Source organism: Cinclus cinclus, chromosome 22, assembly GCF_963662255.1.
Source record: "Cinclus cinclus chromosome 22, bCinCin1.1, whole genome shotgun sequence".
Classification (NCBI taxonomy): domain Eukaryota; kingdom Metazoa; phylum Chordata; class Aves; order Passeriformes; family Cinclidae; genus Cinclus; species Cinclus cinclus.
In genome coordinates, this window is record NC_085067.1 from 5,881,090 (window position 1) to 5,906,628 (window position 25,539).

General features: G+C 45.9%; 1 protein-coding gene across 2 annotated transcripts in view; it reads left to right on the top strand.

Moving 5' to 3' along the window:
* Positions 1-25,539, top strand: part of AP2B1 (adaptor related protein complex 2 subunit beta 1) — a 74,797-nt gene that overhangs the window by 20,618 nt on the left and 28,640 nt on the right. For both annotated transcript variants that reach the window (XM_062506915.1, XM_062506917.1), the window contains exons 6-14: positions 1,285-1,475; positions 3,464-3,685; positions 4,669-4,789; positions 6,883-6,978; positions 11,441-11,556; positions 12,600-12,765; positions 13,260-13,358; positions 16,138-16,397; positions 20,332-20,524. In XM_062506915.1, coding sequence (XP_062362899.1) covers positions 1,285-1,475; positions 3,464-3,685; positions 4,669-4,789; positions 6,883-6,978; positions 11,441-11,556; positions 12,600-12,765; positions 13,260-13,358; positions 16,138-16,397; positions 20,332-20,524 — 1,464 coding nt within the window. The remainder of the gene's footprint in view (positions 1-1,284; positions 1,476-3,463; positions 3,686-4,668; positions 4,790-6,882; positions 6,979-11,440; positions 11,557-12,599; positions 12,766-13,259; positions 13,359-16,137; positions 16,398-20,331; positions 20,525-25,539) is intronic.

Sequence of the window (25,539 nt, forward strand, 5' to 3'; positions counted from 1 at the left end):
ATAAAATCTTGGATCAAAATCCTATCTCTGACCTCAAGGTGTGAAATGCAGAACAATCAACATTACTGTGCCTGTGCAATGACTTTGGAATATATTGGTTTAATGATAAGCAGGGATGAGAACAAGGCAGGGAAAGTTCTGGTTGTGCTGTTCTTGTTTTTATTGTACTGCATCAAAAGCATCTTTAGTCATCCAAACAATCAGATGATTTTAGATAAGATGTTTCTTTGCCTTAATGTCATAGAAAATAACACCATAAATCTTCATTCCTGCAGGTATTTACTGGGAGTTGGGCTGGACATGATGTACAAAGTAAAATTTCCTACAATGCCTTCTCATAGGGGATTTAAGTTTTCTGTGTCAAACTCACTTTAAATCTCTATTCCTGGTAGTTAAACAAATAAGACTTTAGTCTCATCTGCAAATTCTCTATTTTGTCTCTATATCTGTATATATTCTTCTATATTCAACTCTTCTATTTACAAAGAAAATCTTCCCATGGAGTCTGTCGGAATAACTGTTGAATTTAAGTATGGAACTAAGAATTAGAAGTTTATGCTGCACTTGTGTTTGTGTCAGGCTGGACCCTGGACCTCCTCTTTGTGCTTCCTTTCATCTGTGCTTAAAAAAGAGAAGGCCTTATATAGCCCTAAATGCATCAAGAATATTTTTTAGGGATGAGTTGTGCTGGAGTGCTTGCTTTACTATGGCTCCATAAAGCAAAAGGATGTTCTGGAGACTGAAACTGAAATATGGATTATTAAAAATGTGGCAGGAGTTGCCCGTTTTAGAGAGATGGTTTGTTTGCTCTCAAACTGTGTGACCTGCCAGTGCTGCTGCAGAGCTGGAGGCTGCCAGGCACCTGCCAGCTCATTTCTGGATCACTGTTAAGCCATGTGCCACGGGGAAATTGGGCAAGAGGCACACATTCCTGACTAAATAGGGCAGCTGGAGGTTTGGGCACCTTGGCTGTAAAGCTGAACATCCCCTAGAGCTGGTGGAGCCTGCAGGGTGGCAGGGTGGTGGTGTTCCCTGTGGATGCCATCTCCAGCTCCTTCCACACACAGCAAAGTCTCTTGTGATGTCCTCGTCCTGGGTCCCCGTTCTGCCAGCGAAGCTCTGGGCTCTGCAGGTTGGTTGTGGGGTTGTGCTGCATCCCAGAAGGCTCAGAGAAGTGGTGTGGCAGCTGACAGAGCTGCAGCTTGATCCCTGTGTGTACCCAGCCCCAGATCAGTCCCTGCCAAGCCCCTCATGCTCTGCTAACAAGAAACTCTTTCTCCCCAGGTGGTAGCGAACGCCGTGGCCGCCCTGTCAGAGATCAGTGAGTCCCACCCCAACAGCAACCTGCTGGATCTGAACCCTCAGAACATCAACAAACTGCTGACAGCTCTAAACGAGTGCACAGAGTGGGGGCAGATCTTCATCCTGGACTGTCTGTCCAACTACAACCCCAAGGATGACCGGGAAGCTCAGAGGTGCGCTGGCTTTTTGGTGGCACTCGGGTGTTGCTGGGGTGTTACAGCTCTGAAAGGACTCCTGGTAACAGGGCACTGTGGCAGCACAAATAAGGTTTGATAAACTAGATTTTAAAGCAAAGCTACTTTTGGTAGTTGGGGCTGATGCTCTAAACCTGCCCCTTCCCTCTGCAGAACTATTTTCTCTGTTTATATTTTTTTAAAACTCTTGTTTTTTTCTATTTTAAAGGCTGGTTCTTATGGGAACTGGCACTACTTAGAAGGGATCAGCCCAAGACCAAACCTGTAACAGTGGAAGCACTGTTTGGAGGATTTTCTGGTTTAAAGCAGAACTTTCCTGTTTGGTTTTGCTGCTTTGAGAGGCAAGAATAGGTTTGTGGGTTTCCGAAGTACTACAGGTCTGAGACTGGAATTTTTTCCAACTGAAAACCAGTCTGTTACATGATAGAAGTGAAAGTAACAGTAAGAAATTGTTTTTCTTACTGCTCCAAATTCACCTTTGTGCTTTTACCTTTAACTGCAATGACTAAACCTAAATAGAAAGACTTTAGGGTTTGGGTAGTGGGCTGTTAATTTGTGCACTTCAAGCCTCTTCCTCATCTGTCTTCAGAATCACAAAAAGCCATATCTGTTCCCAAGAAAACGAGGATCCAGCCAGAAAAGTAACTTGGAACAGGGAGAATCTGAGATGATGTATTTAATGCAGCTGATGTGGGGATGGAGGGGGAGGAAGGATCACAAGCCCACGTGCAAAATCCTGGCCAGGCCATTTGGAATTTGATGGGTTTCTTCATTGACTCTCTTTTTGAGGCACAAATGCACTGTTTCCAAGAAGCCTGCCAGTAGTCTTGCTGGAATTTTTTTTTCCCCCTTGAGTTCTGTTTCTGTGCCAGAAACAGCTCTTAATGAGTGCTAGAAACCTGCAGAGATCTCCAGGGTGTGAGGCTGGTGTTATCCCAGCTCTGTCAGAGACACCACTGGTCTGAACACCTGTGAACATGTCCCAGTTCCTCAGCTGCAATTCCCCTGAAGAGTGCTCTACCCAGTTGCATGGGCAGGAGCTCCTTTTGCTCCTTTGTGTGGAGTTTATCTCCTGGAGCCTGCCTTACTTCAGACAGCACTAGCAAAGCCACCCTCCTTTCCAGCAAGGCTGGTGTCACTCCCCTGTGCAAGGGGAAACTGAAGCACAGAGAGAGGAAGCAGCTGGGACATGCAGGTGACCTTGGGCAGAGGCAGCTGGGGGTGCCCCAGCCCTGACCTGGATTTTTTTTGCTCTTCACTGAGCTGTGCTGCTTCCCTTCCAGCATGGCTGAGAGCAAATCTTGCAGGGAAAGAAACTTCAGGAGGCACAGATGGGAATAAGATTGTTCTGGGTTAGCAATATGCAGGAGGGAGTGGGAAGAAACTTGACAGATGCTCTAAGAAAGACCATATGAACCCAAACTTCCTTTCTTTTTGGGATGGGCTGTTTAGGATGCTGTTTGATTACAGGATCCATTATGGCAAGTGGTGAAGCTGAGATCTGGGAGGATATTTGGGTCACTCTTTCCTTGTGTATTCAGAGGAACAGAAATCTTTTCTTGTTAAAATGACAGCAACCCCCCCAAGCAAGCCAGAAGCATGTGTCACCTCTGAATGGTTATATGGAGGCTAAAGTGTTTTTCCAGTAGCTGTTTTTGTTCGAGTTATGTTTGTAAGTGACAGACGAGATCACACAAATAGAGAATACCACCAGGAGAAATCAGGAAGTGTGGAATTGTTCCTGAGCAGACTGGGGCAGGAGAGAAACTTGAAGCTGTGAGAGAAGTCCCTGTTTGCTTCCTGCTGCATTCAGGAAAACACAACCTTGCCCATTCATTGTGACCAAAACCAAATCCAAGCAATGTCTGAGAAGCTGTCTTCAGCTATGTGCCATCTCCTGAATTTAGATTTGAAATATTTGGCATCCTGAAATCCATTTGAACCCTTTCTTGTGCCTGTGTCCCCAGCATCTGTGAGCGAGTGACCCCCCGGCTGTCTCATGCCAACTCAGCAGTGGTGCTGTCAGCAGTGAAGGTCCTGATGAAATTCCTGGAGCTCCTTCCCAAGGATTCTGACTATTACAACATGCTGCTGAAGAAACTTGCCCCTCCTCTGGTGACCCTGCTGTCTGGAGAACCTGAAGTTCAATATGTTGCCCTGAGGAATATCAACTTGATTGTGCAGAAGAGGTAAAGGCTCAGGGGGTGTTACTCCTGCATTGTCAAAGGCCATCTGGCTGTCTCAGACCTCCAGATATTGCCACATGCATAGAATTTCTTTTAATCCAGGCTCAGATCCATTGAGAGCCAGGCTAAACAGTCCCATGACTCTGGTAGCCTGAAGTGATTTCTTTACAGCACACTTCTGATACCAGTTTCATGCAGTATTTCTTTACCTGCCTCTCTTCACCTTCTCTTTATGTGTAGTCAGAATTGCCCTCTATAAATCAAAATGGCAAACAGGAACAGTTCACAGTAACCTGCAGGATCTCACTTCGGCTGTGGTACTCTGTTCAGCACAGAACTACCAGGCTGGTGACATCCTGGTGTGCAATGGGTTGGGGTTTTTCCCACCAGTTTGCTCCCACATTCATGTTTTATTGCTGCTGATCCTTGCTGGAGAGTTGAGATAGCTTGGATAGAACTTTGTGATTATATTAAGGCAGAGTTACTGTGCACTGTCACCTTGCACGTGAAAATGGAAATGAATTTGTAGGTTTTGCATTGAGATAAGGATGTTATTTCACTATAAATATTGTTGTCTGTCTGGTTGTGGTTGGCTCTGCAGAGGAAGCAGAGATCTGACTGTAGAAAAACTTGAATTGTGCATTTTTTGTATCTAAATCTTTTTATCCAGACTTCTTCCTTCAAATTTGTGTTTGCACATCCTAGGTGTAAAATCAGTCAAGAGAATGGTTTGGGTTGAAAGGGACCTTAAAGATCATCCAGTTCCAACCTCCTCTGCAGGTTTCACCTTCCAAATTACTGTCCAGCCTGGTCTTGAACACTTCCAGGGATGGGGAGTCCATGACCTCCCTGGTCAGCCAGGGCAAAATGGCACTGTTCTGTTTCTCAGGGGATATTTGGGTAGATTTCTAAAGAAAACATGCCTTTTGTTCAATAGTTTGGGTTTTTTACCACTCTTGAGTGACACACCATTATGTTCCCTGCAGGCCTGAAATCCTGAAGCAGGAGATCAAAGTGTTCTTTGTGAAGTACAACGACCCCATCTATGTCAAACTGGAGAAACTGGACATCATGATCCGCCTGGCCTCCCAAGCAAACATTGCCCAGGTCAGCTGGGGCACTGCTGCTGTGCTCTGGGAGGGGGAAACCCTCCCCTGCTCCCTGTCTGAGGGTGTTTGCAGCTACTCTGGAGTTATCCTGGACTTTTAGGCATCACTGTGCCTGGTAGAGTGCTCTGTACAGTTCTTTAATGGGAGCTGGTGGAGTTTTCCCTATCCTGTAAGTGTTAATAGCGTGGCATGGATGCATCGTGACCATGAGGTGGATCTTGTTTCACAGATGACAATTCCAGGAGAGCTCATGGCTCCTGTCAAGTGAGTCACTGCCAGTGCTGAGGTTGGAATGAGAGGCTTGTTTCAAGTGAGAGGGGTGTGCCTGTAAGGGAGGCATTCAGAAAGGCCAAACATTATTGAAGTGTGAATTTCAAGTTAGTAAAGTTGTTAAAACGCTTGCACAGGCACTCTTCAGAGCTAAAAAAATCCTGCTTTTGCTTAACTTGCTTCCAGAGTGGAAATAGCACAAAGCTGAAGCTGAACTGAATTGAGATTTGCTTTACAGTGTAGATTGTTCTTGTGTTTGATGTTGGTTTAATGCATGTCCCTTCCTTGGAGGAGGTGTTCTCGAGTGCATCCCTGGCTATGAGGCCTAACACTAATGCAGAATGATTAATGCCTCTGGTTAGTGCTATTATTGTCCTATCCTAATTGTCACAGAGCAATTTCATTTAATGTGACATTTTGAAGCACCTCCTTCAGCTCTCTCCTGACGGTTTTTGGAACTGAGCAAGGTAATTCATGCCCTTTTTGTGCTGGGGGCATGGAAAATATTTTAAAACTCAGTTTCTATGAGAACATATTCAGAATTTTCTCTTTACTCTTGGTAGGCTCCACACCAATTTGAATTTATAATGTTCCAATAATATGGGCTGTTTGCATGAAAGGCAGTGTTGTCTGGAGGGCAGTCTGAGATCTGCAGACTAATGAATGAATCTCTCCTGCTTCTGAGGAGGCATTCATAAAACAACACAAGCTTTAGCAGGAATATGTCCTGGAATGAGACCTGAGAGCAGCTTCCACCCACGTCCTCCTGTGCTGCTGGTGGAGATTCACCATCCCTGTGCCCATCCTGGACCAAAGCACCAGGATAGTTCCAGCCCAGGCCTCAGGCAGTGTTTGGGAAGCATCAACTGCTAAAGGCTGGTGGTGCTCCAAGTGCTGTGCCATGTAGATCATCCAAGGAAATAATAAAACTTCAAAACACAGATGTCCTGTCTCCTCCATGTAGATTTATCTGTCTGCAGTCTGGCCCTTCATGGCCTCTTTATCTTGTCATTCTTCTAAGCAATTTGCTTGGATGAGAGATTTTTCAAAGGACTGTCTGGCTTTGTGCTGCTCCCCTCTCCCTCACCATCTATTTGTGACATCACAATTAAATCCCTGATGTCATGTTTAGCATGAGAAACTGAAATAAATTGAGCTTTTGAGGGAATATAAATTACATATGGTCTTTTCTTGAAACAATTTTTGTAAGCTATGTGATTTAAGACAAAGATTTTTAGTTAAAGGTCTGTAAGACCCCAGCAAATGTTGGGTTTAGCCCTTCATTGGTTTCCATTAGCAAAAACATTGAAACAAAATAATAAATCTTAGTTTTACAAGGGGGGGAAGTATCTTCATGCTGTTATTAATCTGTGTATAGACATTCCAGAGTGTCCTCAGATCTCCTCTGCATCTTCTGTTTAGATTCACCAGGGATCCAGAATTCATCCGAGCACAGAAAAGGAGAGATCAAAAATGGTTGTTGCCAAGAGCTTTGTATGCAGTAAATATCTTTTCAGCGTAGGAAGGAATAGAAACCTTTGTTTGGCAGGGCTGATTTTTCCACAGCTCTTGTTCAGGGGGATTATAAATAAGCAAGACCAGGCCACCTTTTGACATTGTGCAGCCTGCACCAAGTGTAACCCACACCAGTTTGGATTGCACACCAGCGTAACCAGACCAGTGGGCTTCGGAGGGTGAGGCTGGATGTGTGTGGTGTCTGTGAAAGAGTATTGTCTTCTGGTGCCCAAGCAGCATCACCTGTGAGGGTGGGCTGTTCTCTGAGTGTCCCTAGGGGCTGACATTGGTGTGGTGTCCCCACAGGTCCTGGCAGAGCTCAAGGAATACGCCACCGAGGTGGACGTCGACTTCGTGCGCAAGGCCGTGCGTGCCATCGGCCGCTGTGCCATCAAGGTGGAGGCAAGTATCTCATCCTGGAGGTTCTCTGTGGTTCCCTGTCTTCTGGAAACAGTGATGGGCTTTGCCACCTCGTTTCCATGTTGCTGGAATTTCAGTGGTGGCCCTCAGGTGGTCTGGATACATGCTCGTTTATGGGTTGAGCACCGCTGAACAAGGTGTGAGTTGTGAGGACATCACAGGAAGGTGGCGTGCTCCTCTCATCTTGCAGGCAGAGCAAGGCAGGTCATTCATCCTTGATGGAATCATTTACTGCATTTGCTTTAGTGGAGCAATGACCATCTATTCATCCAAATCCTTTAATAGCTGTGGCCTGACCTTTTTGAAGGGGGAAGAAGAGGAGGTTAAACAGAGAAACTCAGTATTATGAAGCATTTTGTGTCATCCTTCCCCTCCATTTCAGCAGAACAGAACACAGAGGCAGAGAATTGCAGAGATTTGGGGCACTTAAATGCAATTTATACAAACAGAATAACTCTACTTACATAAATCCATGTAACTTGTGGCTTTATTTGGAGTGTGCTCTCTTTTGCCTCAATGCTTATGCAAACAAGTTCCCAGGAACCTCTGCAGTTATCCAAAACAAGTCTGAAAAGTCCTCTGCTAGTGGAACATCCACCTAAGTGCTCATAATAGAATATTGGTTTTTTTAGTGATGTCTCTGTTAATTTCCCTGTAAGTGAATGTGAAATGCCTGTCAGGAGCTCAGAAATCCTGTGAAGAGAGGGAAGATTTATGCTGTGGTGTTGCTGATGACTGAGTGCAAAATGTCACGTAAAGTGCTCTAATTTCAGCTGAGCTCATTTAGTTTTTGCTCAAGTGAGTTCCCATGAGCACTGCCTGACAGCAGATTTAAATAATAACCTAATCATGCCTGGCTTAGTGTGGTGTCAGTGCTCAGGATTCTCTTGTTTCAGCTAAACTACTGCAAGCCTGTGCACAGAGGACACCAACTTCTGTCCTCTGGAGAGGATCAACTGCCCTTTTGTGCAGCTCTATCTTCTTTCCTTCAGCTCTCAAAGGTTTGTCACTGCCAGGGACTTTCTTTGAAGCGTGGCCCCATGGAGCAGGGGCTGCTGCATCTGTTTCATGTCTGCAGTTCCAAATACCAGAGCACTCCTTCCATACTGCATCCAGGCAGGAGCCTGTCTGGATGGAGCCACAGCAGTGACAGTAGAAAACCCCCCTGAGCATGGAAAAGGGCTACAGAGAAGTTTGAAAGGAGCTGGTGACAGCCCCTCTTGTAGCAGTGCTGTGCTGGCTGGTGGGAATTTGTGTTAGTTCTCAGCAGGGACTTTCTCACTAGGATTTGGCAGTGTCTGTCCCAGTTGCACATGGAGGGTGGTGTATTCCTGCAGCATCAAGATGTTTTTTGGAAGTTTTTACCCTTTCATGCCCTCATCCCCATATTTTTCCGCATCTCTGATACCACAGTAGTCATATTTGATAAGCAAAGGTAATAATGGTAATAATGCCAGAGTGACTCTAATTGTAGTTATGCCTCCCCAATAGTAATTTTAACCTTGATTTTTAGCACTGCTCCATTGAAAATGCTGCTGCTAAGGGTTAGGTTTGTTTCCTGCTCCAGCAAGAACCAGATTTAAAGGGGGCAAATATAGAACAACTCATGACAGTGTCCTCATCCCTAGGTTAATCCCTGTCCCCAGTGCATCTGTGTTTACTAGAGGCTGTTTACACTGAGTAATGGAACAGCAGCCTCACAGCCATCAGTGTCCAAGTTCCCAAAGCTCAGAAATCTGCTTTCTGACACAGGACACAGCCAGTGGGAGCTGTTGATGAATGAGGATTCACAGAGCACCCCAGCTCTGCCTTCAGGGATCCTATCTTTTGTCCAATTGTCACTCCTAGGAGAAAATAAATTCGTCTGCTGAGATGTGCACCACAAAGCAAATGTGATGTTCCCTTTGCTCCTAGTGCTGGTTTGGGATATGGAACCAACACCCACACTGAGTAGCAAGATTTTGCCCAGGCTTGAGCAGTCACTTTTTTTGGGGGGATGTCAGAACATCATCATTTTGCATGGGTAGGGCTGGATTATTGATGGCTGAGCTCAGTTAGCTTGGGTTTTTAATCTACAGCAAACTCTGGTGTAGCTATACTTGTCTGCATTGTGAATTGGTTTGCTCCAGTGGCAACATCACAACAAACCATTGTGCCATGCTTTGATTGTAAGGAAAACAAGCACCACTCCTGTGGGAAAAGGAAATAAAGTGGATGCAGTAAAGATAGGGATTCCTCTGGAGCAAAGGAGAAGCAGAAGGAGCCATCTTACAGGGATATTTCTCTCATTTCCAAGAGACTCTGCCAGCAGCCTGGTTCTTAGAAATCATTGAGGCTTATAGCTGAGTATGATATGTGCTACTTCAGTAATCTTGTGGGCTTTCATTTGGTTTCTGCAGAAAAACAAAGCAATTTTGACTTGGGTTGCTTGTCCTTTCCTCACTCCATCTTGAAAGGTGTTAGAGTTGGGGCAGTCTTTCATCAGTTTGCAGAGCTCTGCTGTCCCCAAGGATGACCACCTTCAAAAGGCAGTGTGTTTACAAGGGATGGGGTGAGCTGAGATAGGTTTTGTTAGTGATTGCTCTTCTGGGCATGTGCCCACCACTGCTCACTTTCCAAGGGGCTCTTTGGCTAAATATCATTGCTGTGTATTTCAAAGTGGATGTTGTGCTTTTCCTGGAAAAAAAATCACACCTCAAAGTGTCTAAAGAAAAGAAAACTAAGCTTTAATTTGCTTTTCCTTGAACTGTACAGCTCTTAAAGCTCTAACAGGACTGCACTGCTGGTGCTGTAGATTCTGTAGAATGGGTGTGGGACTGACTCACCCCCATCAGGTCACTTGCTAAAATATAAGATGAAAGTTATTGAGATGAAGAGGTGAAATTTGAAGCTCTGTAGCAAAGCATTTCTCTTGCAAGGACTTTGAGCAGGGCTCCCACCATGAGCCAAGTCAGTGTGTGGAGCCAGGTCCGTAGTCAGTACCCATGAAGTGGAATTGTCTTCCAGGTCACAGTCTCAAATCCCTTCTGGAGCAGAAAGGATCAGAGCAGGACATGGTCAGGTTGCCATTTACTACCCCTGTAGTGCCATAGTAGCCATAAAGCTGAGCTCATGAGAAAGAGGTATCATAAAAAAAAATATTGCACCATTCACCTATTTTTATGTGATGTCTCTCTTCACTCTGGCACCAATTGTGTTGGATTTTGTTTCTGTTTAATGTGAATTTCAGGAGAGTCTTATGACTTTCTGCCAGTTTGCAAAGACAGAGCAAGTGCTGGTTTGTGGTGTCTCCTCCCTTGGCTGATCCCCGTGTCAGCCTGTTTGTGCTGACAGGCCTTGTGTGAGATACCCACAAGGGCAGGAATTTGCCAGGTTTTAGTCTCTGACCCAGATTCTTGAGGTTTGTCCTTGAGATTTTTGCCCATTCTCAAAGAACCGATTCCTGTGACTAAAATGCCATTTCACTCCTCCTTCTCTTGCCCAGCCTTTAAGTGCTCTGTAAGTCGAGGGAGCTGTTAACTCACTGAAATTGAAAAATCCACCTACATTGCTGTTGTTTGTGCCCTACAGTGTTTGTCTCCAGCCCGAATCCTTTATGAGTGTTCTGAAGGCGACTGCCTCGGCAGCATCGGGAGCAGCCTGCTTCTCACATTAGTCACCAGCTGTGTAATGAGGCTTCATGTGTGCTCTGCTAATAACCAAATCACTGCCCTTATTTGAGACTCTCTGCTGCTGAAGTTGGTTGCTCCTGTGATGTCCTGCCTCCCTGTGCTGTTTGGGAATAGACCTCCCTGAATTATCTGCCTCTATTTCCACTCCTGGTTCCTGGAGCATGACAGTGTCCAGTCCTTGTTATCTTGCAGTGCCTGTGAATTGAACTAATTAATGTGAAAGCTGCATTAGGAGCAGCCAAATTTCTATTTTTAGCTGTACGTTTCACATGTTGTTAGTGACCTCACCTCAAAAATACTGAACCTGTTGCTGCTGGGAGCTGCTTTTTGCTGCTGGTTTTGACAACACTATTTTCTTCTGCCTTCTGGCTTTGCTAGAAACTTTCCTGCAATCCCTATCAGAACTTTCCCAGCTCTGATTGCCTGGCATGGGAAACTCTAGAAATCTCATTCAGTGGCCTGTATCAGCCCCAGGGTGGTGCAAATAGCAGTGTAGGTGATGTTCTCAAGGTCTCTCATGTGGTGACCCAAGTTTCTACTGGCACAGATGCTTCTCTTACTTTCTACAGGAGCTGGAGTCAGCTGGTGTCCCCATTGTAACAAACAACCTTTTGTTAACCTGTAGTTCATTTCTGGAAGAAGTTTGTAGCTCTTGTCCTCTTGTTTTCCTCCTCTGAGCCTTTTCTCATATACATGGCGTGTTCCTCAGCGTGTGCTATGGGAGCAGGAGTGTTCCTTCAGCTTTTTTAACTGTGGTGTTCTGCTCTCTCCAGCAATCTGCAGAGCGCTGTGTGAGCACCCTGCTGGACCTCATTCAGACCAAGGTCAACTATGTGGTGCAGGAGGCCATCGTGGTCATCAGGGACATCTTCCGCAAGTACCCCAACAAGTACGTGCAAGTAGCCTCAGGTTTCTTTGGAAGCACTTGGCTGCCATCATCAGAACAGAGCAGAACTCAACTCATCAGGGCTCTGAAGCAAAGGTGGAAGCTGTGATCCCACTCCTAGTTTGGTAGGATTCAAGTGTTGGCTCTAGATGAGGTGTCAGCCTGGCTTGTTCTTAGTTTGAATTGAAAGGTTTTTTCTTCCCCACCGCTCCATATTGAAGCCTGGATCAGAAGCCAGTAAAGCTCTTTCAGAGGATGCCAGAAGGAAAATTTTGCCAAGTTTACAACATAAGGCTATTTTGGTTTTAATCCCCTCTAGAAATCCATGAAGTGTACAAGTGTCCTCATGCAGGGCTGTGAAAATTCATGGCTCATGTGATCCAAGATCCAGTCAGGTTGTGCTGAACAAAGCACTGCTTGCTTGTCCCACCAAGTATTCCCTCTGGCTTGGGCAGAACTCAGCTTCTCTTGGTTCTGCAGTAATCTTTTATCTCCATAGCCACACAAGTGCAGCAGTATTTTTCAGCAGAGACTTCATGATCACCTAAAAACTATTATGGGACATCTGTGGGTTTCCTTGGCAATTTCTGCTGTCAGTCTCAGAAATTCCCTGTTTGTGGGGATACCCACACATGGGAATAGGGGAACCTAAACTATTGTGGGATATTGTCTGGTTTGCAGTAGAGCCTTGGGGGGATTGTAATACCCAGTTTAGAGTTACCAGGCTGAAGCCTCCAGCAAGGCTGCAGGATCTGATTCAGACTCATGGTTTGAACTGTTGGATCAAATATTCCCATTAGCAAACAGAAAGTGAGGCAGCTTTATCTTGAACTCCACATCTGGGTGGTCTTGCTGATGGATTAAACTGCAAAGCCCCTGTGAGATGTCAGTGCTCAGCTTTGGGAGAAGAAAAATAGTTGAATGAAAATGCTGCTTGTTTTCTAGAAATAAAAGACATTAATTCAGTGCAGGATTCTCTGCAGAATGATGTGGCAGAAATGGAGTAAAACAAGCCCCAGTAATCCACCTGTACCCTGACAAACCAGGTATGAGAGCATCATTGCTACTCTGTGTGAGAACCTGGATTCCCTGGATGAGCCAGATGCCAGAGCTGCCATGATCTGGATAGTGGGTGAATATGCTGAAAGAATTGACAATGCAGATGAGCTGCTGGAGAGTTTCCTGGAGGGTTTCCATGATGAAAGTACTCAGGTAAAGTAGCAATGTGCATCTCACCTGTAGTGTTTTGTGTGGTGTGTTTATGGGATGGACAGTAAATGTTATTGTAGTGGTCAGACAATACCTGTCAATAAAAGCTTCACTATTGGGCTAAAACTCCTGGGAATCTGCAGTTTTGCTTTGTTGTCTGTGTGTCCAAAAATTCCCTTCTTTGGAAGGACAAGACAGAACTGGAGGGGGTTCCAGAGGTTGCATATTTCTTGAGGGAACGGCTGTACTGGGGACCAGAACTTAGCTAGTGATGGGATGCATCACAGTGTGACACAAACCTCAAAGCCTGCTGCCCAGGGACTTGTCTGTGAAAGTGTTTCACAACAGGCAAGAGTCTGAGTTCATTATACTGGGTTTCACTGGCAAGGAATAGTGAGGAAATTGAAGTCTTGTGTTTTATATCAGTAAAGGATGTGGAGACTTGTGAGACGTTGAATGGATGAATTTCTAATCTCTCCCGTGCCCCTGTCTCTCAGGTGCAGCTCACCCTCCTGACTGCAATAGTGAAGCTGTTCTTGAAAAAGCCTTCTGAGACACAGGAGCTGGTCCAGCAGGTCCTCAGCCTGGCCACACAGGTAAGCCAAGATATCCAGTGATCCAGAGGCCTGCAGACACTGTGCTGGCTTGCTGTGTGATGTCTCCCATTTGTCAGGCCAGGCAGCTTTGCAGTAGATCAGATTCAAGGGTGTTTGGTCCCTTCTCTCCCAAAGAGACACTATTTAAAAGCTGCTTTATGCCTGTTACCTTCTGGAATCTGCTTCCTCCTCCTTAGCTCTTGCTTTATCTGAATTCCTTCTCCATTCACTCACTAAATGGAAAATTAGGGACAGTGTAGAATTAATCAAGAAACCAAAACTCTTTCTCCTTGAAGGTGGTTTGCAGTTAAACATCTGGAGCTATAACAGAGGCAAAGAGCCTGGTAAAGGCTTTGTTCTGGGAACAGCAAAGTTTAAGCAGTGCTATGAAAAAGAAAGAACTGAAGTTTGGGGTTTTTCCTTTGTACTTGGATGCTGTCAACCAGTGTGGCAGCTTTGCTGGAGGCTGTAGCAGTGGGTTAAGATCACGGATTCATTATGCATGAGATGCTGAGTTATGAGCTCAGATCACTGCAGGCAAGGCTGGGCTTGAGCTGGCAGACACAACTGCTGTAGTTCTGGAGGACAGAGGTGGAGATGTCCTGGTGGCAGGGGTGGATAAGAGCTCAGCTCATCTTCCTACACTCCTTGGCTGTAATGACTAGGGTAAAGTGCCCTAAAAAAGCAGCTCCTTTCCAGACCTGCTGTGTCAAGTGATAAAAATAGTCTGCCAGCTGAATAAGCTGTGATTGTTTCTGAGCAGAAAACCTGGAGTCAATCATCAGCTGGCCTTTTTGATCCTCTTTGCTGCAAGAAATCACAGCTATGGACTTACTGCACTTAAAACTTTTATTCATTCCTTTGGTGAGTTGCATTGGTCAGCAGCAACAAACCCATGACCTGATTTTCTTGCTTCAAAACCTGCTATTAGGCAGGATCTGAGCTGCTCTTCAGAGAGGAGTGGGCCAAGGGCACGCTGTATCATTTGCCTGAGCCAAGAGAAGAAAGGTACTAAGTGCTAAAACCCACTGTGCTGAGTCACAAAATATTTAATGACACCCTCAGAATATAACAGGCGTCTGGGTTTTTTTTTCCTCTGTTTGTCACAAATGTTGGTTCAGTCTGGCTTTTTGTATTTTATATGAATAATAAGTCAATGTAGGATAACTGGCTGTAAAACACTGAAAAACCTTGTTTCAAGGTCTGATTTCTGGGTAGAGGTGGTGTTATTCACTTGAGTGGGAGAGTAATTACACATGTGTTCTTTGCCCAGCTTAGGTATTGTTGCACTTTGAGTGTCTCAGGGCTTGTCTGCACAGCAGACTGCAGGTGTGGTTGTAGCAGGAGCCAGCCTCATCCAGCCAGCACTGGTAAAAATAGCAGTGGAGCAGCTGGGGCTGGAAGAAGCACTGGAATTGAGGTCTCAGACCTCTGCATCCCCATTGCTGTTGCATGGGTGGGGAGCTGAGCTAGCCAGGGTTCATTGGTGTAGCTCCATAGGTGTGCATGCAGACACTGGAGAGGGGAGAAACTGGGAGAGATTTGAGCCTCTTGTTTCAGTTGCTTTGCCAGTTTCCAGTGTGGTTTTTTTGGCTGTGAGGAGAAACCATCAGCCTTGAATCTTTAGGTGCCTGCAAGTAGGAGAGCGTGGCCTTTCATGTGTGCCCTTGCAGAAACCCTGCCTGATCCTGAGTGCAGAGTCTGGGAGAGGTTGTTAAGGGTGTAAGGAATCCACAGTTCTACCATCAAACAAATCCAGCTCTGCAGAGATAATGTGTGAGACAACAGAGAGATTAATTTAGGTCCTTACAAGCAAAATGAGCTGAGCTCAGTCTCGTTCCAAAAAGAGGTTTGAGAATGTCTTGAGGCAGATGCAGGTTCTAACAGGGCAGCAGCAATGAGAGCAGAGAAGAGAAAAAGAAATGCCAAGAGGAAGGCTGGTGAGGTGTACAATATTTTGCTGGAATTTTATCAAGGGGAAAAAAACCTCAAATATTTATCTTGTTATTCTGCTGATGGGAGGATTAAAAATTTGAGTTCTTGTTTCCATGAACAGTTCACTACAACATAAAGCCACAGCACCTCCTCCTCCCTAGAACATTATCAGCAAACCATCCCCAGTCACTTTGCTGCTCTGGGCAGAGCTACTCAAAGACTAGAGAAGTAATTAGCACTTCATGCAGAGGCAAAAGTATCTGCAGTAAAACAAGGTTATTATTGACAGCTGGAGAACTGATGAAGTACCCTAAGTGTGTATCATTAGCATCTCTCCATACTTCATTAGATAACTAAAAGGCAGGATAAATAAGATCCCTTTTGCTATAAAGAATATGGCTTATTAAGATATGGCTCTGCAGCATCTTTTTTGTCCAGCAGTGCCCTTGGGTAAATCATATTTCCAGGAATCTTGTGTCATTATGCAGTACTATGCTCTAGTGTGTAACAGTCATTGCCACTCATGTTCTTTTCCCTGAATTTCTCCTAACACTTAGTGGCAGGAAAATCTGGGAAGCAGTTGGCAGCTCTGTGGTTTGGGGCAATTGTGGGGTGTAAATCCTGGGCTTTTTTCTCCCTGACCAGCTGAGCAAGAAGCCAGGCATTAATACTTTGGTTCTTGTTTTTAATTTTAAGAAGTATGTACTGTCGTTTTGAAATTGGTGGCTGTGGCTGCTGGCTGGTTGGGTTTTTTTTAATCCAGCAGAATCACTGCTGGAAGAATAAAGTGATTACAGACATTAGTTCACTTCAGACCTGTGAGTGATGCATTGCTTTGTCTCAGGATTCTGACAACCCAGACCTGCGGGACCGTGGCTACATCTACTGGCGCCTTCTTTCCACGGATCCAGTGACTGCCAAGGAAGTGGTGCTCTCAGAAAAGCCACTGATTTCTGAGGAGACTGATCTGATTGAGCCAACCCTGCTGGATGAGCTGATCTGCCACATTGGGTCTCTGGCTTCTGTGTACCACAAACCACCCAACGCTTTCGTGGAGGGGAGCCACGGCATCCACCGCAAGCACCTGCCAATCCACCACGGGAGGTGAGCTCAGGCAGCCCTGGGGATCACAGGCAGGGTTGGTTGTTTCCTTCTAGCAAACAGTCCAAAAGATGCCAAGATCTTTTAGAAGATCCTAGAGGGATTTTATTGATAGTTTGCAGGTCATTCAAGGGCCTGTTTCTTGCAGGATGTAATCCTGGGTGTGAAGTGTCCAAATTTCAGGGTCAGAAGATGCAGAAAGTGTCAAAGTTCCTATGTGAGGAGAAGCTCTGATGTTTTTTGAGAAGACTTTTGAATAGAAAAGCAGAAGCTTTGGATGACTGGTGCAAGGAGGACTGGAGTGAGAACAGGCATTTTTCAGAAGATGATTTGCTTCAGTAGGAGCTTTGCTTCAGTAACAGCTCAGCTTTATGAGCCTGTGTCCTGGAATGCAGTATCACTTTCCTGGAACAGGCAAGCACAGGGATCCTTCACTGCTGGAACATGAAATGGAGAAGGATTGGTAAAACTCCCTTTCTCACTTGATACCTGTAAAGCAAGGGAAGTGCAAAAGCCATCTAAGCCACATCACTGTTAGAGCTCAAAAGGAGATGGGTGGACTGGCATGGTCTGTCTGACCTTTGTGAGGTGGGGGAAATGCTTTGGCTCTTTGCCTGGTGCTTCAGTGGCTCCCTGGGAGGGATCATTTCTGGCAGCAGGTTAATTCTGCAAGAGCAGGCAGTGCCTCAGTCCCAGCTGGGGCTGTGTTGCTGTTGGGCCTGTTCCCATGGTCCCTCACTCAGGTGAACAGTTTGCTATTTGCACTAGTGGTATTAATTACAAAAATGAGTATATCTTGCAGCAAGAGGCAGAGTAGCCAGGCTTACCTCTTAATAATATTCCCAAAGTGACATTTGGAGTGCTATTTTTTGCAGTTGAACTGATAAATCAGTGTGCGATGCTGCTTCTTTTCTATTTTCTGACACCACTTCTCTGCTATTCTTAGCAAGTAAAGCTATTTCTGTGGTGGCTGGCTTTGGGAAGCTGAGTTGTTTTCTCCCTGCCTGTGAAATCAAGCCTGGCTGCACTGACCCAGAATCAGCAAGCACAAATGTACCAGTTGGACAGGAGAAGCAGTGGCCACTTTCCTACCTCTCCTAATCAAAGATTGTCTCTCAATGAGCTGGTTTTCGGTGTTACCAGCCTTCCTGTATGTTGTTGTTCCAGATCACTACAGCAAACAGCATTGTAGGGGATTTAGCTCAGCAAATTCAGCTTTTTGAAGGAGCAGGTTATGATCATCTTGCATTTAGTGTCTATGTGCTTGACTCTCATTGCTCATGCTCAGTCTGCTGACCTTAAGTATTTTCTGACTTTGGCAGAACCATCGCTTCAAAAAACCTCAAAAACCAAACCTCCAGGTCTCAGTCAGCAGTGCAAGCTGGGGGAAGGTTTGAGGGGTGCTCAGCAGGGCGTGCTGCACACTGATCATACTGATGCAGTGGTAAATATAAAAAATTAGTGGGATTAGTTTATTGGCACACTAGGCTTCTCTGATGGGAGCTCACCTCAAGTGGCCCCATTTTTGGGATTTTCTGCATCAGTTTAAGGCAAGTGAAGGGTACCCAGTGAAAGAAGTCCAAACAGGTGAGGTGATTTTCTGTACAACTGCACTCCAGTGACCATTCTAGTGACTGATCCTTGTGGTAGAGACTGATGGCACTGTGAGGTGGGAATGGGGAGATGTCCACAGTGAGTGTGGTTTGAGAGGGTCAAGACAGCACTGCCTTGACTGGTGCTTCCCTGAGTATAAACCCAGGAGGAGTTCTGGTTGGCACAACACACTGTATGGCATTTTGATTCATTTCTTTTCCATTCAGAGCACTTTAGGGCAGGTTTCTTGCAGCTGTCAGCTGATGGAAAGACCCATTGAACAGCTCACAGATGGTGAAATGTTCCTGCCTCTTCAGTGAGCCCAAGTGTCACAGAGCTGCAGATGTATCCTGAGGATGGGGGAAAAATCTGATGGCTTGGCAGTGTTTCTTCATGTGGTGGCTCCCACCACCCCTGCTCAGCCATAATTCAGCTGCAAAATTTTGGGAAGATGTTAACAGGGTTCCTGGGAGAAGCAGATCTGGTTAGACTTGGGCAGGAGTCTCTATTTCCCTGTTTCACAGGTGGCTGCAGAAAATTTTTGATTCTGGTTCAGGCTGTACATCCCATGTGACTCCAACATGTGGGAGCTGCTGGAGGCTGAACTCACAGGGCCAAATCTCCAATTCCCATGGCCAAACCCAAGACTGTAAGGGGGAAATCTTGTATCAAGCCTTTTTGCCCTTTTAAACCCACATATTCTTTGTTAATTTCTTTTCTTTCAAAGAAAATGCAAAGTTGTTTATAGGAATCTCTTTTAAGAGATTCTGCACAAATGGAAGTCTGAGATTTTACTTTTTTCAAACGAACAGACTGAGCTTTGTCCTTTCCTCATTTCTTGCTGGGCTTTGGGGCAGCAGCAGTTACACAAGACGCTGAGGGATTTGTGTGTCTCCATCAGGAGAAGGATGAGTAAGTGTTGAAGGGGTGGAGTGTTAGAGGGATTATATCCTGGGAAGGAACCGAGGGGTTTGTGATGTGCCTCTCTCAGAGAGGCTGTTCCTGTTCCCAGGCTGGGGGTGGGAGTGGATCACAGTCACCACCTCTCCTCGGGAATGCTTCAGTGAGCACTTCAGCACACTCAGCACTCTCCCTGCTGAAGGCAGCAGCAGAAAGGACAGCTAATATTAGTGCTATTGGGGCTCTAGAGCTTTTAATGCAAAGAAGCTTCCAAGCCTTTCTGCTGCTGCCTGGTAACTAATTCATTCTGCACTCCTTATGCTCCATCTCTTCCTCCTGGCACTGGGATTGGGAGCAGCTTTATACTCTGTCACTGAATCTTTCCCCTCAATAGCTGAAAAAAGGATAAGAGAATTTTGGCTACTCAATATCAGAAGCTGCAGTGCTTGCAGAACAGCCCCAGTGTTAAACACCTTGTCAGGACACTAATTCCCACAGCAGTGGTGTGCACTTAGCTGCTGGCTGCAGGAACGTGAACTAGAAATAATTTTATCAGTTACTGCTGGAAACAGGATATTCAGTGGATTTTAATTATCAAAAAATGAGCATATCTGGATTTAAAGAATAAATACATTAGCTCCTGGAGAACTCACTACACAGTTTTGGTTGGTTTTTTTTTACCTTCTCCTTGTTATTGAATTCAGTGACAAGTAAATATAAAATATGTAAAAGGTAGCCAGACTGCATATGATGATAAATTTTGGAAGCTGTATAATGAGTGTTTCTAGATTAGTAATTAGCATGCCTGCTAACTCAGAGGAAAGGAAATTATTGGTAGAAGGGATGAATAAATTTTAGATTGAGTTTTTCAATTAGGAAAGATTGATGGACCTTGTTGCTGGTCAGGAGAAGGTGATTAATCTAGATCTGAGGGAAATGGTGGAGTTTGCACTGGTTAGAGTAAGGGCTCAGGGGTTTTATCAGTGTTAGATCTCTGAGAATAGCTGGATTATTTTATTTTTCCCTGTGTTTTCATGTCATTCTTAGGCCCAGTGGGCTGAAAATCATCTCAGTAGGTTTATTCTGAGGTAGGAAACACTTATTTTCAGTTCTGTAGCCCGTGTGGTACCCATGGCTCTCTGTTTTGGAGGGGATCTCTGATTCTAGGGGTGTGGGTAGGATTCACCTGTTGCAAGATTCCTTTTGCTGGGCTGAAAACCATGTACAATGCAGGGAAAATCTTTGTGCTCAGAGTGGTGAAGAGGCATGTGCCATAACCCTGCCTGGTGCAGGACAGTGGCCATGGCAGCTGCTGGCACCATCTTTTGCCTGGCTTCTGCTGCTGAGCCACCTCTTGCTGTGTTTTCCCTATGCTGGGAACCTGGAACTGGAGACCAGAGGTGACTGATATTTATCTTTTCTGCTTCTTGTTCTCCCCCCACAGCACTGATGCTGGTGACAGCCCCGTGGGTACCATGACCACCACAAACCTGGAGCAGCCACAGGTCATCCCATCCCAGGGTGACCTCCTGGGGGACCTCCTCAACCTGGACCTGGGGCCCCCTGTGAATGTGCCCCAAGTGTCCTCCTTGCAGATGGGTGCTGTGGACCTCCTGGGAGGAGGGCTGGACAGCTTGGTAAGCAGCACATCCTCTTTAGCTGATGGGAGATAATTGGAGCTGTGCTTATCTCTGCAAAGCTTTGATCGTTTGTGCTTTTAATGCTCAGTGAGCCGGGCTCCCAGTGCTGAGTCCTGAAACTCCAGGAGGATTTAACCAGAGTTATTGTACCAACTTTCAGCAGGCTTTTCCTGTTCTGCAATGATTGTTGCTGCATGCTGTAGAATCCCCATGGTCAGTGGACATATTTGTTCTGTGCTTTTTCTGTCTGCAGAAGAAAACAAAAAAGTTGCTTTAAGGATGTAAAAGTGTTTTGCTGCTTTCTGTTTGAATCAGGCTCCCCTTTAATAAGGCATTTATTCCACCCAGTTCACAGCCCTACTGAATTTCAGTGCTAAAGCTCTCAGGCTGTAACTCTGTGTCTTCCCATTTGTATATTCTCCAGAGCATGCCATGGTTTAATATCAGTAACATTTTAATTGCAGTGAGGTCAAGAGGGAGCTCTCTGTGCAGTCCTCCCTGTGCCAGAGCTGCTCACAAGGCACCTGCCCTTCTACTAACAGGGTCATGCTCCAGTGGGAGCAATCACACCTCCCTTGTGCTCTAGGAAAGGGAGCTGGGCACGAGCTGCAATGAGAAAATCACTTAGCAGGGAGCCAGCAGCAGGGGGAGGTCAGTGGTGCTGTGGTTTTAGGTTGGTGGCAGTCAGGCAGTGAGGAGTGCTGACTGTAAGGTCAGCCTGGGAGCTGTTCCCAAGGCAGGGAGCACAGCACACAGATGCCCAGCTCACTGCTGGCTTCCCCACAGGGGAAATAAGCTCTCCTAGTTGTATTTGCACCATGTGAATCAAGTAAGACTGACTCAGGGGACATAGTTGGGTGGTTTTCAGACTTGGAGTGGGTTTGTCTTACTTTAGGTTTGGCCTGTGAGGAGTTGAGCTGGGTTATCTCTGCCTGGTTCAGGTACACTTTCAGTTCTGAGTCAAGCTTTGAATAACAGAGGTAGGAGGCAGTTGGATGAACCCAAATTCAACAAATCCTTATTAGTCAAATATATATTTTTTTAAGCTGCCATAAGCTTATTAAAGCAAATGTTAAGCACATTTCCAGCTCCAGTGCTTCATGGCCTAATGAGCTGGAAACAATCTAACCCTTAATGGCACTAGCACTCACAGAGGGCAGAGGTGCTGTAGGCTCTGCACTCTCCAACCAGAGGTGTCTGGTTAGCAGGAGCACTGCTCTTACTGGGCATTAGCAAAATGGTCAAGCTGGACTTGCTGGGAAAGCAGTCAGTGAGCCCTGAGCAGTGACCTGTGCAGCCTTTCCCTGCACTGCAAGTGATGCATCTACAAACCTGGGACTGGGAATGAAGGCATTGCAGAAGGTGATGCTGCCTGTGGTGCCACAGGATGGTTTGCACTTAAATTCCTCTCTGCTGCCTTCCAGGCCTCTCACAGGAACCCTTTGTTCCTCGTTAGTGTCACACAAATAAATGGACACAGTAGAACTAAAACTTGGTTTTGGGAGAAGAGCTTTCTTGCAGCTGGCATTAATGGGCTTAATTTAGTGACCTGCTCTGACAGTGGAGCTGTTAGTTGAAACGGTAGCAGGCTTTTACTTAATATTTTTCTCAAGCCTTAAGTACATTCATGGCATTATGGATGGAGTGTGATCTGACAAAATGATCCTGTCTGGATAGGGAGTAGCTGTGCCTGGGGCTGCATGGCCAGCACACTCTCAGATGAATAGACAGGGAGGCACTAAAAAAAAAAAAAAAAAAAAAATCTGAGTCCTGGTGTGGGTTTTGAAGGTGGATGTTTTGTATTGGAGGGCTGCTGCATCAAAGCTCCAGCTTTTCCTTGCCTTGGTCAGTCTCTTTTCTCAGGTAACAAGTGACAGGATAAGAGGGAATGGCCTCTACTTGTGCCAAGGGAAGTTAAAATTGAATATTGGAAAAATCTGTCTTCACCAAAAGGATTTTCAAGCATGGGAATAGGCACCAGGGCAGTGGTGGGGTCACTTAAAGATTATGTAGATGTGGTACTTGGGGACATGGCTTAGTGGTGGCCTTGGCAGTGCTGGTGGAGCACTGTGGAGGTCTTTTCCAACTTAAATGAGTATAGGATAATAAACTTAATTAGTGAGTGAATGTGATCTGTGTGTTTGTTTGTTTGTTGCTGTGGGCATGTGTTTAACAAGTCTGAAGCTGGCTTAACCCTAACCTGGTATTACCCAAATTGCTGGGAAGTGTCCTGGGCTGCAGGACTTGCCAAGAGGATTGGCATTTGGATCTCAGGCTAATATTAACCACATCTGTGCTGTGCTAAAACCAGTCCCAAACTGCAGATCCCCCAGGCCTGATTTTTGCTTTTGGGAAGGAGGTGAGACACATCCCAGTGTGCCTCTTGAAGAAGGACTGAGCTCTTCACCTTTGGCCAGGGATCAAAACCACCTGGGGGCCAGCAATGCCTGAATTGTTCTGCTTTGAAATTTCCCTTTCTGTTACTCCTTAAGGTTGTTTTTTTTTTTTAATGTATTTCTTCCCCTGCTTTGTTGGGCAGACTGAGGCTGCACACTCTGTGACAGTGACATTGCCTCAGTCCTGTGGATGCCTCAAAGGCAGCTGGAGGTCTGAAAGAGGCTGCTGGCAGGATCTCAGCCAGTTTGTCACACCCACTCAGTGTCATCTGTTGATCCCCTCTTCTGCCCCCTTGTCTTTGGAGGGGATGTCTCATCAGAGGGATGTTCTTGCAGTGAAAGTCCCAATGGGACTAACCCAGAAAGACCAACAGCAGCATTAACTTCCATGGAAAATGCCATTCTACGTTTCCATCTCTTTAACTGTGGGGTTTTCTTTTTCTTCCGGGCATTTAAATAGAGACTGAACTGTGTAAAACTGCACAAATACCAAATTAATATAGTTCATTTGAATTGTCCTCAGCATTTCCAGATATTTTGCCCATGACCAGCAAGACTCCAGCTGCTTGTGAGGTTAATTTCTTTAGTGAGTAAATCTTATTTTATCTCCACAGTGAGTTGTGTAATTGGTATTAAATGTAACATGCATGCACAGATGCTGAGCATGTGTTAACAATTAAAAAGAGGAGGAAAAGGACCTTTGGTACAAGAGCATTGCTTATAAGCAGAGCAGACCTGCTGTAGGACTTTAGGAGAGCTGTTTTCTAGGGAACAGGTTGTGCCCCTATTTGCCACCATGGGGCAGATCTTATTCTCTGCTCAATTTTCTTTTTCTATAAAATGGTGACTAAGCCCGCTTTACAAAACTATTTGGGATCTCCAGCTGCACAGTGTAAAGTAGCCATAGCAGTCACTAATGGAGGAGAAACAAAATATGTGGGAGTGCAGATGGCTGGGTGCAGAGCTGTGCATCCCAAGAGCTGGAGTTCGATGCTGCTTTCCCTCAAGTGCTGAATTTCATGCAGGTTACAGTCACTCTCTCAACTCCTGTGCAGTAGTACAGTGCTTTGCAGGATGTCTGTGTGTGCCGACGTGACATTTTTGCCTTTAAACCTTTCTGTGTGTTGATTTGTTCTGCAAATCCACAGAATATGAGAGCTCTGTGGACACACTCCTGGGAGCCCCTGCACTGTATGGGAGCAGGGCACTGTGGCCAGGAGCCAGGAAGGCTGGCTTGAGACCCGGGGGCAGAGCAGTAAATCTGCAGGAATGGACAGGCTTGGATTCTCTGTTATGTAAGGATTTTGTTTAATACTCTAGCCACTCATCTACAAGAATATTATTGATTCGAGACTGGCAGCTGGTCAGGTTGATTTATGTCCTAAACTGAAAAGCTTTTTGATAAACAGTGAATATCCACAGTTTTCTGTAATGCCTGGACTGGTTTGGGCTGTTCCAGGTGGGGCTGTGCCCCTCTGTAAAATCTGGCTGGATTTAGGGGGATATGACCCCAAGACTCCAAGGGGTCTGTTCCACACAATTCAGGGCTGTATCCCATCACTGCAGCAGGATGGAGGGTGGGAGCTGAGTACCAGCTCACCCTGAGCTCCAGGCATCACAGGCTTGGCAGCCTGGGAGGAAACCCCTGTTCCAGCAGCCTGAAGTGTCTGCCTCATCCACAAGGCTGTGAGCAGGGGCTGCTCGTGTCCCTCCCTCCCTGTCTGACTGCTTCCTAAGTGGAGAATTCGAAGGCTGGCCTCAATGGACAACACCCTGGAGTGTTGGGGTTGATTAGGGACTCAGCAGTGTTTTGGGACTCACAATCCCAAAGCGACCTCCAGTTTGCCCAGTCTGCCCGCATTCGTCTCCTGGCTCTGCAAGTGATTTGCTGTGATAATCTTAGGGAAGTTACTTCATTTGCCTTTTCCTGGAACTACAGTGTGAGTGGTTGTGCCAGGTCAGCCCCAACATCCATTTAGGCAGTGGATGTGATGCTTTCCCAGAGTGCTCCTCCAGCCTTTGACAAGGAGCTCAGTGACTCCTTTCATCTGGGCTGTGGAGGTTTGATGAGCTACAAAGGAATCTGTTAAGATTTCTGACAAAGGACACAAATCCATTGCTGGGGCAAGGCTGGTGTGGAAAAGGAGCTGTTTTGGTGGGTCACTCATTCATATCTGATTCAAAGCTGTTGTAGCAGTCATAGGACTGCCAGAGCTTTGTGAGTAGCTTGTTTTTTATACTTTGGAGAATGAAAATGGTCAGGACTCAGTTTTGCTTGCTGATGGAAATCACTCAGCAGGGTAAAGCATTAGCAGCAAGTGCAGTGAAACTGGTGACTGTGGTATTGGCAGTGTGACCTGTCCTCCAGCAGCTTTGACACAGCTGTCCTGGTTTGGAGAGCAGCCTTTGTGCTCTGCAGTCCTGGCTTGGTGTGCAAACAGACACAAAATAGGCAGCAAACAAGGCACTGAAATCTCTTTGTGTGGGCCACAGTGGTGTCTGCAATGAGATCCCTGCAGCCCATGCATGGTCTGTCCTGCAGCTCAGGGCTCTCTCACAGGATTAGCCTGCATCAGGGGGCCTGCCAGCAGCCCTGCTCTCAGCATCTCACCCCAT